General features: G+C 44.1%; 1 protein-coding gene across 1 annotated transcript in view; it reads left to right on the top strand.

Annotated features, from left to right (window-relative positions):
- Positions 1–14577, top strand: part of LOC128836838 (E3 ubiquitin-protein ligase RNF213-like) — a 162926-nt gene that overhangs the window by 77093 nt on the left and 71256 nt on the right. Inside the window, exons 32-40 of the mRNA XM_054027499.1 lie at positions 636–829; positions 1486–1641; positions 2797–6426; positions 8501–8634; positions 8752–8847; positions 10043–10158; positions 11394–11522; positions 12263–12327; positions 12992–13142. Of these exons, the coding sequence (XP_053883474.1) occupies positions 636–829; positions 1486–1641; positions 2797–6426; positions 8501–8634; positions 8752–8847; positions 10043–10158; positions 11394–11522; positions 12263–12327; positions 12992–13142 (4671 nt within the window). The remainder of the gene's footprint in view (positions 1–635; positions 830–1485; positions 1642–2796; positions 6427–8500; positions 8635–8751; positions 8848–10042; positions 10159–11393; positions 11523–12262; positions 12328–12991; positions 13143–14577) is intronic.

Below are 14577 nucleotides of genomic sequence, written 5' to 3'. Positions count from 1 at the left end.
GCACACTTTCCCTGTGAGGCTCTTGCGTATCTTTTGACACTGTTAATCAAATAGGTTGTTGGGTCCAGACTCGGCTCTGGGGCTCCAGGGGGTGGCTAAGGAGCCGGCTGAAGAGAATCTACATCAGAGTGGAGCAGAAAATCTGCCCTTAGTTTTAGCTCAGTTTATGATCTGGATTAAAAGGGTGGGGATTCAGAACCTGAACTGGTATCACAGTCACTGGGCCTTTACCATTTAGAAAGCTCATGTTACAGCAAGTTGTACCATGCCTGCCCTGTGGAGCGAAGGTGAGATTTCTCCAGTGTAGAAACTTCTTTCCTAGCTCCCCAGCTGAAGAAGAATTATACAAAAAGGCCAGATCTTCAGCCTGTGTACGTGAGCGTAGCTCCACTCACTCCAATGGCGCCACACCCGTTCACACCAGCTGGGAATCTGCACCATTGACTCCAGCTGACTTATGTCCATTTATACTAGCTGGGGATCTGGCCCATTGACGCCAATGGAGCTATGGCTGGTTTACACCAGGTGGGGATCTGGCCTTCTCTGCTTCAGGTGAAGAAATAGAAACATGAAGACAGAGTATGAGAAGGCAGAGCACTGTAGAAATTGAATCTTGACCTTCTCTCTCATTTTAGGGAAGTCTTTGTTTGTAGCAAATACCACCAGAAAAGCCAAAACCCGACCAGAGAATGCAGAGCTGAGACACAAAACCATTAGGCTGACGGAGTCGGAAATAGATTTTGGATTTCTCCTGGAGGAGCTTCGCTCACTGGAACAAAAACCAACTGAGGCTGGGCCCAGGATCTTCCACATTGACGTATCCCCTGTGGTAAGTGTCTCTTTACTGAGCGCAATCTCCATGCCATGATATACAGCGAAGATGGATTCTCTCATTCAAAGTGTGAATGTGCCTTTCAGTGTCAGATAAATAAACCCCTTCCACTGGTAGTTATGGAAAGCAGTTAGTACCATCCAATTTCTGTAACAAAGGGTTAAACTGTGAACAGGGGTGTCACAAAAATGTAGTTGTCTTACCAGAAGTTCCACCACAAACCAAACTCTACTCACCCACTTGTGATGCCAGAAGAAGGTGATGCTCACAGTAGATTTTAACTCTGCATCACTGTGCGGTGTCCCAGCACCTGCTACTCTGTCACAATGCCCGCAAATCTCTTTGTATTGCCATTGTCTCTGTCACTGTCACAGCGACAGCCCAGCATTTACTGTCACATCAGCAGGGAGACCACACAATGGGTCAAATCCTTGGCTGGTGTAAATCAATGTAGCTTGCTTGAAGTCAAGGGCGCTATGCCTGTTTTACACCAGCTGAGGTTCTAACTGGGGTGTACTTTCATGGAGCATCTCTTCTCTCTTGTTGAGTTATTGATTCTTCAATAACTCAGAAAGTTTAGTAACAATGGGAAGCAATGAACAGTTGACATTTTGATGAAGCAAAACTGACCAACCCTGCATCTTTCTTGACAGGTCTCGAAGGGTCTTTACAAGTTACTGATTGAGCTGTGCATTCTGAGACACATCCAAAGCCCTGATGGCATGGTCTGGAAGTGCAGAGAGTCCCATCTTTATTTGATTGAATACCTGGTGAGAGGAAAAGGCATAAGCAGCACAAGAAAACAAGAGGTATTCTCCAAGTGATAGTGAATGGCAGGTTTTCTCTGGAACCTAGCAACGTGCATGTAATAGCAGCATGTTAAAATTCAAAGTGAGAAAACCTTGATGGAACTACAAGTCTTTGGCCAGTATTGTACCGTCCAAAAATAGAGAAAAATGATTGAGCTGTATAAAATCATGGCTGTTGGAGGAGACACATATTGTCCATACTAGAGCTGTTTGGAAAATGGAATTTCCATCCTGTGGAAAAATCTGCTCTTTCAACTTTTTATCCGAACTTTGGAAAGTTCTGAAAAGTTTTGATTCAGAAATATCAAAATTAAAAACGGCAACATTTTTGACTGAAAGAAAATGTTCAGACATGTCAAAAGGATTTTTTTTTCAAATTTTGACATTACCAAATCAAAACCATTTTTTTGACATGTGATTCAAAACAAAAAATGTTGTTTTTTTAATGGAAAATTGAAAAATGTAATCAAACTGTAATCAAAACGGACCCTTTCCTGCAGAAAATTTCAGTGAAACCACATTTTCTGTCAGGAAACTTTTTCAGTCAAAAAATGTGGCCAACTCTAGTCAGTATCCAGAGGAGCTTTAGGCTGTCCACATTGTATATGTATAGGTTACAGTTAAGCAGCCTGCCTTGACTCTTGTGACGCTGTTTATACCTATACGATGCTACCATTCTGATCTAATACTGTTGTACAAATGACAGCACAAGGTGCCAACCAATGGAAAATCAGACCCCAAGATTGGTACTTAGCTTGTTTAGAGCATCAACTACACACAGAAGTGTGCAAGAGGCAAGAGCACTGGATTATATTAGAGTAAGGCTTTTTTCATAGCAGGGTTTATAGTTTACCTAAAATTGGCTACTTCTCATCTTTAAAGTCCCGTGAATTAAACACTATCATCTAGGAAGATGAGATGGTATCATTTATATTTGAGGATTGGGTAAGTTACTTCATAAATCTAAATTTGGCTGTATCGGTGAATGATTTGCACCGTGTAACATGGTGCTACCTTATCCAAATTCTTTGTGCTCTGCTCATTAAGCCACGTCCTCATGAATAATATTAATGTCAATGTGTAGATGATTTCTTCAGTTTGTTTGGGTAACTTCAGTGTTTATAAAGCTTTAACTCCTTGTCATTTGGCTTTTAGATGACCAGTGAAATGGAGAAAGGATTTCTAGGTCTCCTTCCAGCTGTGAAATGCATGTCACCAGTAGAAGTACTAGAGATGCTTAAAAACAACAGTTCTGGAGATGCTGCTGAAGTGGAACAACAGCTACTGGACAGTGACACGTTCAGGGGTGATGCCTTTCAAAGGTCATACCAGTACATCAGCAGATACCAGCGAAAGGCCGATCTTGACAGGTTCTGTTTCACCCCTGGGAGGGTTGAAGGGACCCAGGAAGAGTGTCTGAGGCTCTTGTTGGACTCCTGTGGGAGAAAGAACCCTTCCTGGACTGAGCTCAGCAACTTCACACGCTTCCTAAACCTCCAGCTGATGAAGTGTGAAAACTCAGTGTTCTGCAGCAGCGAATTAGTGGAAGAGGGATTTAAGGGGTTCAAGGCATTTGTGATAAAATTTATGATCACCATGTCCAAGGACTTTGCCTTGCCTTCCCTAGCCATGGCAGATGAAAGCTCACCCAGCGAAGAGGAGAAAATGGACGAGGACAGTGTATTGAGAGGGTACCAGTTAAGACGCAAGTGGGAGCAAGAATCTCACCCCTACATAATTTTCCATGCTGACAACCACTCCATGGAGTTCTTGGGTTTCCATATCAATTCGAGTTTTGATGCTGTTGATGCACATTCACAGGCTGTTCTAGAGAAGAAGGTTATTGACCGACATTTATATCGCACCCTTGAGTTTCAGAAAGTCCCTTTCAATAAAAAGTTTGAAGATCTGTCCAGACAAGAGCAGCTAGAAACTCTCTGCAGCGTATTCGGTGTGAGAAGCTCCCAAGACCCAGATGAATCCTACCAACTGACCCTGGACAATACCATGAAAATGCTGGCCATTCACCTGAGGTTCCAGTGTGGGATTCCCGTGATCGTCATGGGCGAAACAGGCTGTGGGAAGACCAAGTTGGTGCAGTTCATGTGCAGCTTGCAAAGAGCAGGAAAGGATGTTCAGAATATGATGCTGGTGCGTGTTCATGGAGGCACCAGCTCCAAAATCATCCACCAGAAAGTCAAGGAAGCCATCGAGCTGGCGCGCGTCAATGAAGAGACGCACAACATGGACACGGTGCTGTTCTTTGATGAAGCCAACACCACCGAAGCCGTGTTTGCAATTAAAGAGGTCCTATGTGACCAGAGTGTGAATGGAGAGCCAATCTCCACCACTCGCTTAAAAGTGGTGGCTGCTTGCAACCCTTACAAAAGGCACACCAAGGAAACCATTGAGAAACTAGAGAAAGCTGGCTTGGGGTACAGAGTTCGGAGTGAAGACACCCTAGAAAAGCTGGGCTTCATCCCTTTGAGGCAGCTGGTGTATCGGGTGCAGCCTCTTCCACCGAGCATGTTGCCTCTTGTCTGGGACTTTGGAGAGCTAAATGAAAATACTCAGAGTCTGTACATCAGACAGATTGTTAAATCCATCGTGAAAGACAAGCTTCCCGAAGAGAACATGGATGTTTTTACCTCTGTCATTTCCACCTCCCAGAAGTTTTTAAGAGAAAAGAAAGAGGAATGCAGAATCGCCAGTCTCCGGGACATAGAGCGCTGCATGCGGGTGCTGCTGTGGTTTTATAACTTAAGAGACCTGCTTTTTCCTCTTATCGATGAAAAAAAGAGTGAGGCTCAACAGTCAAATGACTATGACCCATCTATTCATGCCCTTGCAAAGGGGTGTGAGAAAGATCAGATATCTGCATTAAATGCAGCACAAAGATCTCTGGTTCTTGCAGTTGGGGTTTGCTATTATGTATCTCTCGAGAGTCGCCAAGATTATCTGAAAGAGATAGCGAAATGCTTCTCTGTGCCCGAATCCCTGCTTCAGCTAGAGATTGTACTTTGCCAAGAGGTGTTCCTGGATAACCTCTCTGTTCCCAGCACAACAGCACGGAATGATGCCCTAAGGGAAAACATCTTCATGATGGTCATATGCATGGACCTGAGAGTGCCGCTGTTCCTTGTCGGGAAGCCAGGTAGCTCCAAATCCCTGTCTAAGACCATAGCCGCTGACGCAATGCAGGGCAGATTATCTAAAACAGAATTGTTCAAACGGTGCAAGCAGATCCAACTGGTGTCATTCCAGTGCAGCCCTCATTCCAAGCCAGAAGGAATTATCTCCACTTTCAAACAATGTGCACAGTTCCAAAGGGGCCAGAAACTGGAGGAGTTTGCCTCTGTGGTTATCCTGGATGAGATAGGCCTTGCAGAAGACTCACCTGAGATGCCCCTGAAGACACTGCACCCTCTTCTTGAAGATGGTTGTGTTGATGATGAAGCCCCAGAACCGTACAAAAAAGTTGGCTTTGTTGGCATTTCGAACTGGGCCCTGGACCCTGCTAAAATGAACCGGGGCCTCCTTGTGTTCCGGACCGACCTCAACAAAGACGAACTGGTGAAGACTGCCAAGGGGATCTGTGCTGATGAGGAGTATGTTACCAAGATTGAACATTTGTTCCCCTCCTTGGCTGCCTTCTATTGTGAGGTGTTAAAGGAACAGTCCATGGAATTTTTTGGGCTCCGTGACTTCTACAGCCTCATCAAAATGATACTGTCCTATGCCAAGAAAATAAAAGGCATCTCTCAAGAAGAACAGCTCATTGCAAAAGCAATTCTGAGAAACTTTGGAGGTTCAAAAGATCTGAATACATTAGATCTGTTCAGAAAGAACTCACCCATCTCTCTGCCTTCCAACTTAGAAACCATCCATACAGTTCATTTGTTACAGGAAAATTTAGACAAGAAACAGATGGGGTTTGTATCTAGATACTTGTTGCTGTTAACAACAAACCATGCGGCTTTCCAGATCATACAGATGACCAAACTCATGGACATAGAGAACTGTGATATTATATTTGGCTCGGGTTTCCCACGGGACCAAGAATATTCACAAGTGTGCCGCTCTGTTAACAGAGTGAAAATCTGCATGGAGACAGGCAGGCCCGTCATTCTCTTAAACATTCACAACCTGTACGAAAGCCTTTACGATGCCCTGAACCAGTGCTTTGTCAGGTTAGGAGGAAACTATTATGTCGACCTTGGCCTTGGAACTCACAGGGTTAAATGCCGTGTGAAGGAGGAGTTTAGGTTGATTGTGATTGAGGAGAAGAACGTGGTTTACACGCAGTTCCCCACCCCGCTGTTGAACAGGCTGGAGAAGCACTGCTTGGAGATGAACACCATTCTGCACTGGCAGCAGAAGGGTCTGACGACACAGCTGAATGAATGGGCCAAGTTGTTTGTCACTATCAAGAACACGGACTTCTGCTGCACGAGGCCAGCAGACTCGGCTCCCCAAGAGCGTGATGTTTTCATTGGTTTCAGTGACGACACTTCTGCCACTGTTGTTCTGCAGTGCTCTCCGAGTGGTGTTCAGGGGATCTGTCTGCCTGATGAAGAGTCAGTCCTCTCAGCTTCTAAAAGTAAACTCATTGAGTGTGCAACCCCTGATTCCATCCTGCGCCTCAAATATTCTCCGCTGGAGGATGCGGAGCAGGTTCAGGACCTGTACTTTGGAAAGCAGAAGCACAATGGCCTGATTGACATTCTGTGGGGGGCAGTGAAGCAAGAGTCAAATGCAGATGGCACCAATGGACTGTGCCTGGAGGTGAGATGTTTTATTTCAGTGTTGTTATAATGGGTCTGACTCTCAGAAGTGGGGGCAACCAGAACTCCAGTTGATTCCCATGATAGCTGCAGGTGCACAGCACCCCTGAAAATACAGTATTAGACGACGACTACTAGTATTATTATTTATCATTCATATTGAGGTAGCACCGATAGACCCCAGTCACAATCGGAGTTCCATTATGCTAGGCACTGTACAAACACGTGGGAAGGATGTTGATAAATTGGAGAGGGTTCAGAGAAGAGTCATAAGAATGATTAAAGGATTAGAACACAAGCCTTATAGCGAGAGATTCAAGGAGCTCAATCTATTTAGCTTAACAAAGAGAAGGTCCAAAGCTGACTTGCTGACAGTCTATAAGTGGGAACAAATATTTGATAATGGGCTCTTCAGTCTGCTAGGTATAACATGATCCCATGGCTGGAAGTTGAAGCTAGACAAAATTCAGATTGGAAATGAAGTTTACATTTTTAACAATGAGGATAATTAACTATTGGAATAACTTACCAAGGGCTGTGTTTAGACTCTATTAGTGGCAGTCTTAACATCAAAGTTGGATTTTTTTAAAAGTTCTATTCTGCTTCAAGCAGGAATTATTTTTGGGAAATCCTATAGCCTCTGTTAGACAGGAGGCCAGACTAAATGATCACAATGGTCACTTCTGGCCTTGGAATCTATGAACTGAAGTTCTTGGTTTCAACAAATTCTTATGGCAGTGAGTTCCACAGGCTAATTACATGTGTGAAAAATGATTTCTTTTTATCAGTTTTGAATTCCCTACCTTTTATTTTCATTGACTGTCCCCTTGTTACTGTGTTATGAGACAGGGAGAACAGATGCTCCTTATCTCCCTTCTCTAGAACAGTGAGTATTTTAAAGATTTGGATCCAGCCCTCTTTTATTCATCTCCTTTCTGTGGTAACAATCCCACTCCTTCAATCTTTATACAGAGCAGTGTTTTTCTAGGTTCTTTGACTTTGTCATTACAAGTAAAAAGTTTGTGGTTTTGAGAAACTAAGAGGTTAGTTCTATATATAAGAACATCGGTGTGGAAGGGGCCTTCTGGAACATCTAGTTCCATCCTTGCTCACATAGGCAACTCCCTCAGATAATTCCCTTAATAAATTTATCAAGTTGCCTCTTAAAACCAGTTTGGTTTCTTGCCCCCACTGCTCCTATTGGGAGACTTCCAGAACTTCCCTCGCCTGATGGTTAGAAACCTTCTTCTAAATTTATTCATGGCCAATTTATCCACATTTATTTTTGTGCCAATATTGTCCTTTAGCTTCAATAGTCCTCTCCCTCCATGGTTTTTACCCCCTGATGTATTTATAGAGAGCAATAGGATCCCTCTCAGTCTTTATTTTGTTAGACTAAACCGCTCTTCCAGTGCCATCTTGCAAGCTCAGCTCTCCATCCCCCTGAGCATCCTAGTAGCTCTTCTCTGAATCTGGTCCACTTTGAATTCATATGTAGGTGGGTTTCTGCTAAGTGCCTATTTGCCTAACTCTGTCTGCATCTTACCCAGCTGTCCCAACCTGGCCCTAAGATCCTCCAGCCTTTTTCACTGACCCAAAGCCCAGAAAGTCAATGAGAGTCATTATTATTGTGTCCATTGCAAGGAAACTCATATGATCCACTAATGTTTGGGGTTGGTACCTCATGCTATGGTCTTGTCAAAACCCATACAGCATGGCTGTGGAGGGGACATGTTTCAGAACAGGGCTGTCTCCCCTCCCAGTCAGTGCTGACTCCAATGCCCCATTTGTGGCGTTAGAGGGCGCTGTGCTGCAGGGAGTGGGATGGGGGCTCTGTAGGGGGGCTCTGGTGCAGTGCTAGGGAGTGCTGTGCTGCAGGAAATGGGGTGGTTCGTGGCTCTGGTTTTTCAACAAAAAAATCAACATTTTCTATGAGAGGGGGAAAAACATTTTCACATCAGTTCTATTGGGCAGTAAAGTCCTGTAAGGAATTATTTTTATTGCAGTTTTCCTATGTCTTTACAATAGCAAAATCAGGCGCAACAATCTTGCCTAAATTGACTTCTTTTTCATAGGTTTCTACACATGCAAGACTTCTAAACCAGAGAGATTTGGAAGTGGTAAGAAAGAGACTGAACCTCCAAAATAAAATCCGCTGTCTTTTTCTAAGTCAGTTTGATACAGAACATGCATTCCGCCAGGAACTTAGGTAACGAGTTTTTTTGGTCCTACTTCTTTTCTTGTTGTTTAGTCTTGTATGTGATTTTTTTTAATGTCTTAAGTGTGAATTTTTTAAAAGTATCTAAAGAGACTTTATCATGTGCAGTAAGTTCTTCAGAGAATCGACAGAAGAGAAACTGCTTTTTGTCCAGTTCAACTTTGACGAGCCACAGAGCAGCAAAAGGCTTCTTGCCTGTGCAAAGTAAGCAGCTTTTCTTATCATTTTAGGGCCCAGTACAGTGGAGGAGTTAAGCATGTGCTTCAGTGATTTGCTGAACCGGGGCGTTATAAAATAGCCATGGTGGTTCTGTGCTAGTAGATCTTCCTGCTGATGGAATTTCCAGCCCTCCACTCCACTGCAGTGTCTGAGGGAGGCTGAATGGGAAAAATAAGGCTGTCAAAAGAATCTCGGAGGCCAGTTTGGCACCCAACCTTAAACAAAAGCAGGTTTTCCCATAATCCAGCCGTTTTGGGAACTGGGGCGTGGAGAAAAATCACCAGACTTGGCAACAGTCAGTACCCGTTGCAAACAGCAGGGACGGCTGATTGTGCTGGTATCACCTCATGGCAAAAAGTCAAAAGCCGACTCAAGGCTGGTCTAAAACTTAGATCAACCCAGCTACAAGTCTCAGGGGTGTGAAAAACTCACTCCCCTGAGGGATGTAGTTAAGCCAACCTAAGTCCTAGTGTAGACAGTAGTAGGTTGATGGAAGACTGCTTCTGTCAAACTAGCTACTGCCTCTCGGGGAGGTGGATTACCTATAGCGTCAGGAGACCCCTTCCTATTGCTGCAGTGAGTGTCTACACTGGAGCGCTATAGCGGTGCAGCTGCAGTAACGGTTTAAGCATAGACATAGCCCTACTCTCAGACCTGACAGTGGAGAATGGAAACAGGGTGAAATTCTGGCTTCACTGAAGTCAATGGGAGCTTTGCCATTGACTCCAGGATATCAGGATTTCACCCAGAGGGAAGAGATGGATGGAGAGACAGGTAACACATCTTCTGTCTTGATTGTGGCCTAAAGAACCTACATGGGGAGGAGATTTCTGAGGGCAAAAAAAAAGGCAGAACGAGATCCAGTAGCCGGGAGCTTTGAGATGAGACAAATTCAGACTAGAACTAATTGTTGACAGGGAGGGAAATTAGCCATTGGAACAGCTCCCCTAGGGATGGGGTGAATTTTCCATCCCTGGGAGTCTGTAAATCATGGCCGTGCGTCTCTTTGTAAAAGCTCCACTCTAGGTCACACAGAAGTTATTGGGCTGGATGCAGGAATCACCAAGTGAGATTTTTTTCGCCTGTGCTATCATGCAGGAGGTCAGACTGGATGGTCAGAAGGTCTCTTCTGACCTGAAGATCTATGAAGCTATGAATCTTCCTTCTGTTGTGTTTTCAGGTACTGCATAGTGGATGAGAGAAGAAAACCAGGAACGACCGGTCCATCACACATCGTCATCATAACCAAAGTCCCAAGGATACTCGGGGGGTGCAGCTACCTGGCATTCAGTGCTGGTAAGAACGTGCCTTGATTTGGAAAGGCTTGGAAGAAGAGGAAAGCAAGAGGGATTGTTAACATTATTGCAACATTTGAATCATTTTAACTGTCTTAATCACTGTTTTAGGGTGGAATTTTCAGTAGCACGTAAGGCCCCGATTTTTATTATTTAGGCATTGCTGTGCTCAGCATTGCACCATCTCAGTCCCATTTTCAAAAAGGGATTTAGGCACTTAGGAGCCAAAATCCCATTGACAGGCAATGGGATTTAGACCTTAGGTGCTTAAATCACTTTTGAAATTGAGACTTAGGCTCCTAAATCAGTTAGGTGTTGCAATGCTGAGCACAGCAATACCTAAATAACTTTAAAGATCTGGGCCTAAGTGACTTAGAAGCATAAGTCCTGTTTCCATGGAACTTGTGTTCCTAAGTCACATGAGGGAGAGCTATCAAAATTCAACCAAAAACTGGAATTTCAACAAAAACAATAATTTTTTTATTTTATTTTTTGTTGGGAATTGCCCACTCCCGTTTTTGATCAAAATTTGAAGTTTTGATGAAAAATGTCACAAAAATGTCAAAAAAAAAATTGTTAGCTGTAGTTGGGAACTCTTAAAGGAAAAGGCTGGTGGTGCTGGATGTTCAAGAAAGCGAGCTTTCCCCCCAAATGATATAACTCAGACACGGACAGAAGGGCAGACAGTAGATGAGAAAGCAGTGACTCTGCAAGGATCTAGGGGTCACAGTGGACAAAGTAGTTCAACATGAGCTCCCAGTGCAATGCTGAGACAACAAGGGCTAATGCAATCCTTGGAGGTATAAACAGGAGGCGTGAGTAGCAGTAGGGAGATGATTTTACCCCTGTATATGGCGTTGGTGAGGCAAACACTAGAATACTGCATCTAGTTCTAATATTTACGTTTTTAAAAGGATGCTAAATTGGAGAAGGTGCAGAGAAAAGATACAAAAATGATGTGAAGGCTGGATAAAATGCCTTATAGTGCGAGACTTAACCACTGGAACAAACTACCGAGGGAAGTGGTGGACTCTCCATTCATTGATATCTTCAAATCCAGATTACATGCCTGGCTGGAAAGATGTGCAAGTTATTGGGCTCAGTACGGGGTAACTTGGTGCAATTTAATGGCCTGTGTTATACAGGAGGCCAGACTGGTGATCTAATGGTCCCTTCTGGCCTTAAACTCTGTGACTCAATGACATTTTGTCATCTATTCCAATTTTGTCTCTGCAGGTGAGTGGCGCACTGTTCACTTGGATGACTTGCTTCCTCCCGAGACCTTTGCAGCCAATCTGGGACAGCTCTCCAAAATGACAGTCGCTGAGATTTTCATGAACAGCACCCAGCAGAGAACCGACACAAGTAACCGACTTCTTGCTTTAAACCCATCTCTGATGTGTTGTTTTACCTTCTGCCATTTCCCTGTCCCATAAGAGATTGAAGTTTAATCAGATAAGGAGATGTCACCATACGCTAAAAAGCGACTGTGCAAATGGAGCTGTGGTGTTCCATGCACACTCCCTCTGAAGACTCAGTTTTGATTTAGGCTACACCCCCACACAGAGAAGTAAGAGGGGGGTAGGGAATCCCGTAATGCTCCTGCCTGGGTCATCCAGTCCACGGGTCCATGTGCACAGGAGTCAGAGGCAGTGCTGGGTTTACTATGGCGGCAATGGTGCCATCGCACTGGGCCCACGCTTGGAAGGGGCTGTCACTGTGCCTCAGTGGGTCACAACTGAGAATACCAGACTGCTGAGACGTGGGGCAGACTCACCCCACACCGGTGGTTATTTTTCCCTGAGAGATACTTTTGTGAGTGGTTTGGTAACTTCAGTCTCACCACACAGGCTAACAAGAAGTCAGAAATGCAGTCTCCTTAGTTACTCCAGCCCTTGTTTCACCACTCGAGTTAATGATGAGTTGTTATTTAAAACCAGTTTAATCAAACAAAGGGTTCTTCTGATCCAAAGGACCAGCCACATTCCCAGATCAATGTATGACTCAGATTTTACCCAGTAATCACACTGTTGCCAATCCTTAAGTTTCTAATACCTGAAGGTTTTGATGCAACAGATAAGTAACGTAATTACTCATCATTCAAGGTTGTCCAGAGGATTCTATTGCCCCTGAAGATGCTGAAAAAGCCAATGACTCCCCAGAGGAAAATGTAAGTGTCTTATCTATCTTGCCTGCCATAAGTAAGAACTATCAAATCCAGTCTCAGCTAGAGGGGAAGTCCCTGCTTCTCCGGTTTCGCTGCCCAAGGGAGGAAAAGTTGCAGGGCATCACGCCTGGCGCTTTAGAGGAGATCACCAGCCATTCTCCCTTGTTAAGTAGTGTGGGAAAGTTGGCCCTGTGGTAAGGCACTAGGAGTAAGTTTCAGGACTTCTGGGTTCCATTTCTGGCTCTGTCACTGACTTCCTGGGAAAGTTACTGAATGTCTCTGGGCCTCAGCTCCCCCCTGTGACTGGGAGGGGGAATAGCGCTGCCAACCTCACAAGGATAAACTCATCAGTGTTTGTGAGGTGCTCAGGTATTGCAGAGATGGGGCCATATGAGACAGATACAGGAACTGCAGCCCTGATATGCGGCACGTGCCTCCCCAAACTGCTACTGAGATTGCCAGGGTACAGCTCAGACGCTATTCTGCTGATGGCCATGAAAATGAAGAGGAGGGATGGTCTATAGTAGTTTGGGCAGTAGCCTGGGACTCAGAAGACCAATTCCTTGCTTTGCTGCTGACTTCCCTGAGTCAATCCCTTAGTCTCCATATCTCAGTTCCCATCTGCCCAATGGGGATAATAGCATTGCCCTGCCAAATATTTTCCCAGCTGCAACTGATCAACACTGAATTCCTGATCAAACAAAGTGTCCAGAAAGCTGTAATCCAGCTGGAGGATAAGAAAGACAACAGCCAGCGAGCTACAAAAAGGATACAGATCCTCTATGATGCACTTTTTCAGTCTCAGAGCAAGAATATATGTGAGTATAAAGAAAAGACCTTGTATTTGTGTGTGACTGGATATTCCAAGATGTTCTAAGAACAAACTGGATGGATTAGTGGTACAGTCAGCTAGTGCACTAGCATTACAGCTGTGGATTCCTGGATAAAAAAAATCCCATTTAGACATCAAATGCAAATGAAAAATGAGTGTGGAGGTCTTTCATGCTACTGTGCTGTCAACATTTGTTAAGTTCTATACAATTATTCAAGGCAACTGTGCAATCATCCTTAGTGATTAAATGGGATCCAACTTTAAGCAAATGAATGTGTAAATATTTCAAACTAAGTAAATGGAAGGTGTTTTTTTAGGGAGGGAAACTATGGTCTAATGGCACGTCTAGTCTGATTTGTCTAATCTTCATTGCCAAAACTAATGGAAGGAGTCACATAACTCGTCAAAAATTTACTGTGAAAACTTTCAATGGAAAACCTGCAGCTTTGGTTTCTGTGATCCAACCTGTCACAGTGGCGTAGTCGGCAGGTTGGATCACAGAAACCGTCCTGGGAGCAGCTACCCAATGTGCCAAGACTACTTCTATCCCTGTTTTCCCTGCCAGCTCAGAACTCCAACCCCCTGTCTTGCTGAGCCAGACACTCCCATCTGCTCCAACACAGACCCAGGGTCTGAATTACTTGCCTCAAAGCTGCAGGTTTACCTGAAAGGAGCTCACAGAAGTGTTCCTATCTTTAACGCTCAGATGCCCAACTCCCAATGGGGTCTAAACCCAAATAAATCTGTTTTACCCTGTATAAAGCTTACAAAGGGTAAACTCATAAATTGTTTGCCCTCTATAACACTGATAGAGAGATATGCACAGTTGTTTGCTCCCCCAGGTATTAATACATACTCTGAGTTAATGAATAAGTAAAAAGTGATTTTATTAAATGCAGAAAGTAGGATTTAAGTGGTTCCAAGTAATAACAGACAGAACAAAGTAAGTCACCAAGCAAAATAAAATAAAATGTGCACATCTATGTCTAATTAAACTGAATATAGATAATCTCACCCTCAGAGATGCTTCAGTAAGTTTTTTCCTCAGACTGGACACCTTCCAGGTCTGGGCATAATTCTTTCCCCTGGTACAGCTCTTGTTCCAGCTCAGGTGGTAGCTAGGGGATTCTTCATGATGGCTCCTCTCCTCTCTTTGTTCTGTTCCACCCCTTTATATATATTTTGCATAAGGCAGGAACCCTTTGTCCCTCTGGGTTTCCACCCCCTCTCACTGGAAAAGCACCAGGTTAAAGATGGATTCCAGTTCAGGTGACATGATCACATGTCACTTCAAGACTTCGTTATCCACTTGCCAGCACACACATATACAGGAAGACTCACAGGTAAAACACAACCATCTGCAGACGATGGTCCTGGTTAATGGGAGTCATCAATATTCCAAACCACCATTAATGGCCCAC

This window comes from Malaclemys terrapin, chromosome 4 (assembly GCF_027887155.1).
Source record: "Malaclemys terrapin pileata isolate rMalTer1 chromosome 4, rMalTer1.hap1, whole genome shotgun sequence".
Classification (NCBI taxonomy): Eukaryota; Metazoa; Chordata; order Testudines; family Emydidae; genus Malaclemys; species Malaclemys terrapin.
Note: the sequence above shows the minus strand (reverse complement) of the source record. Positions and strands in the feature narration are given on the sequence as shown.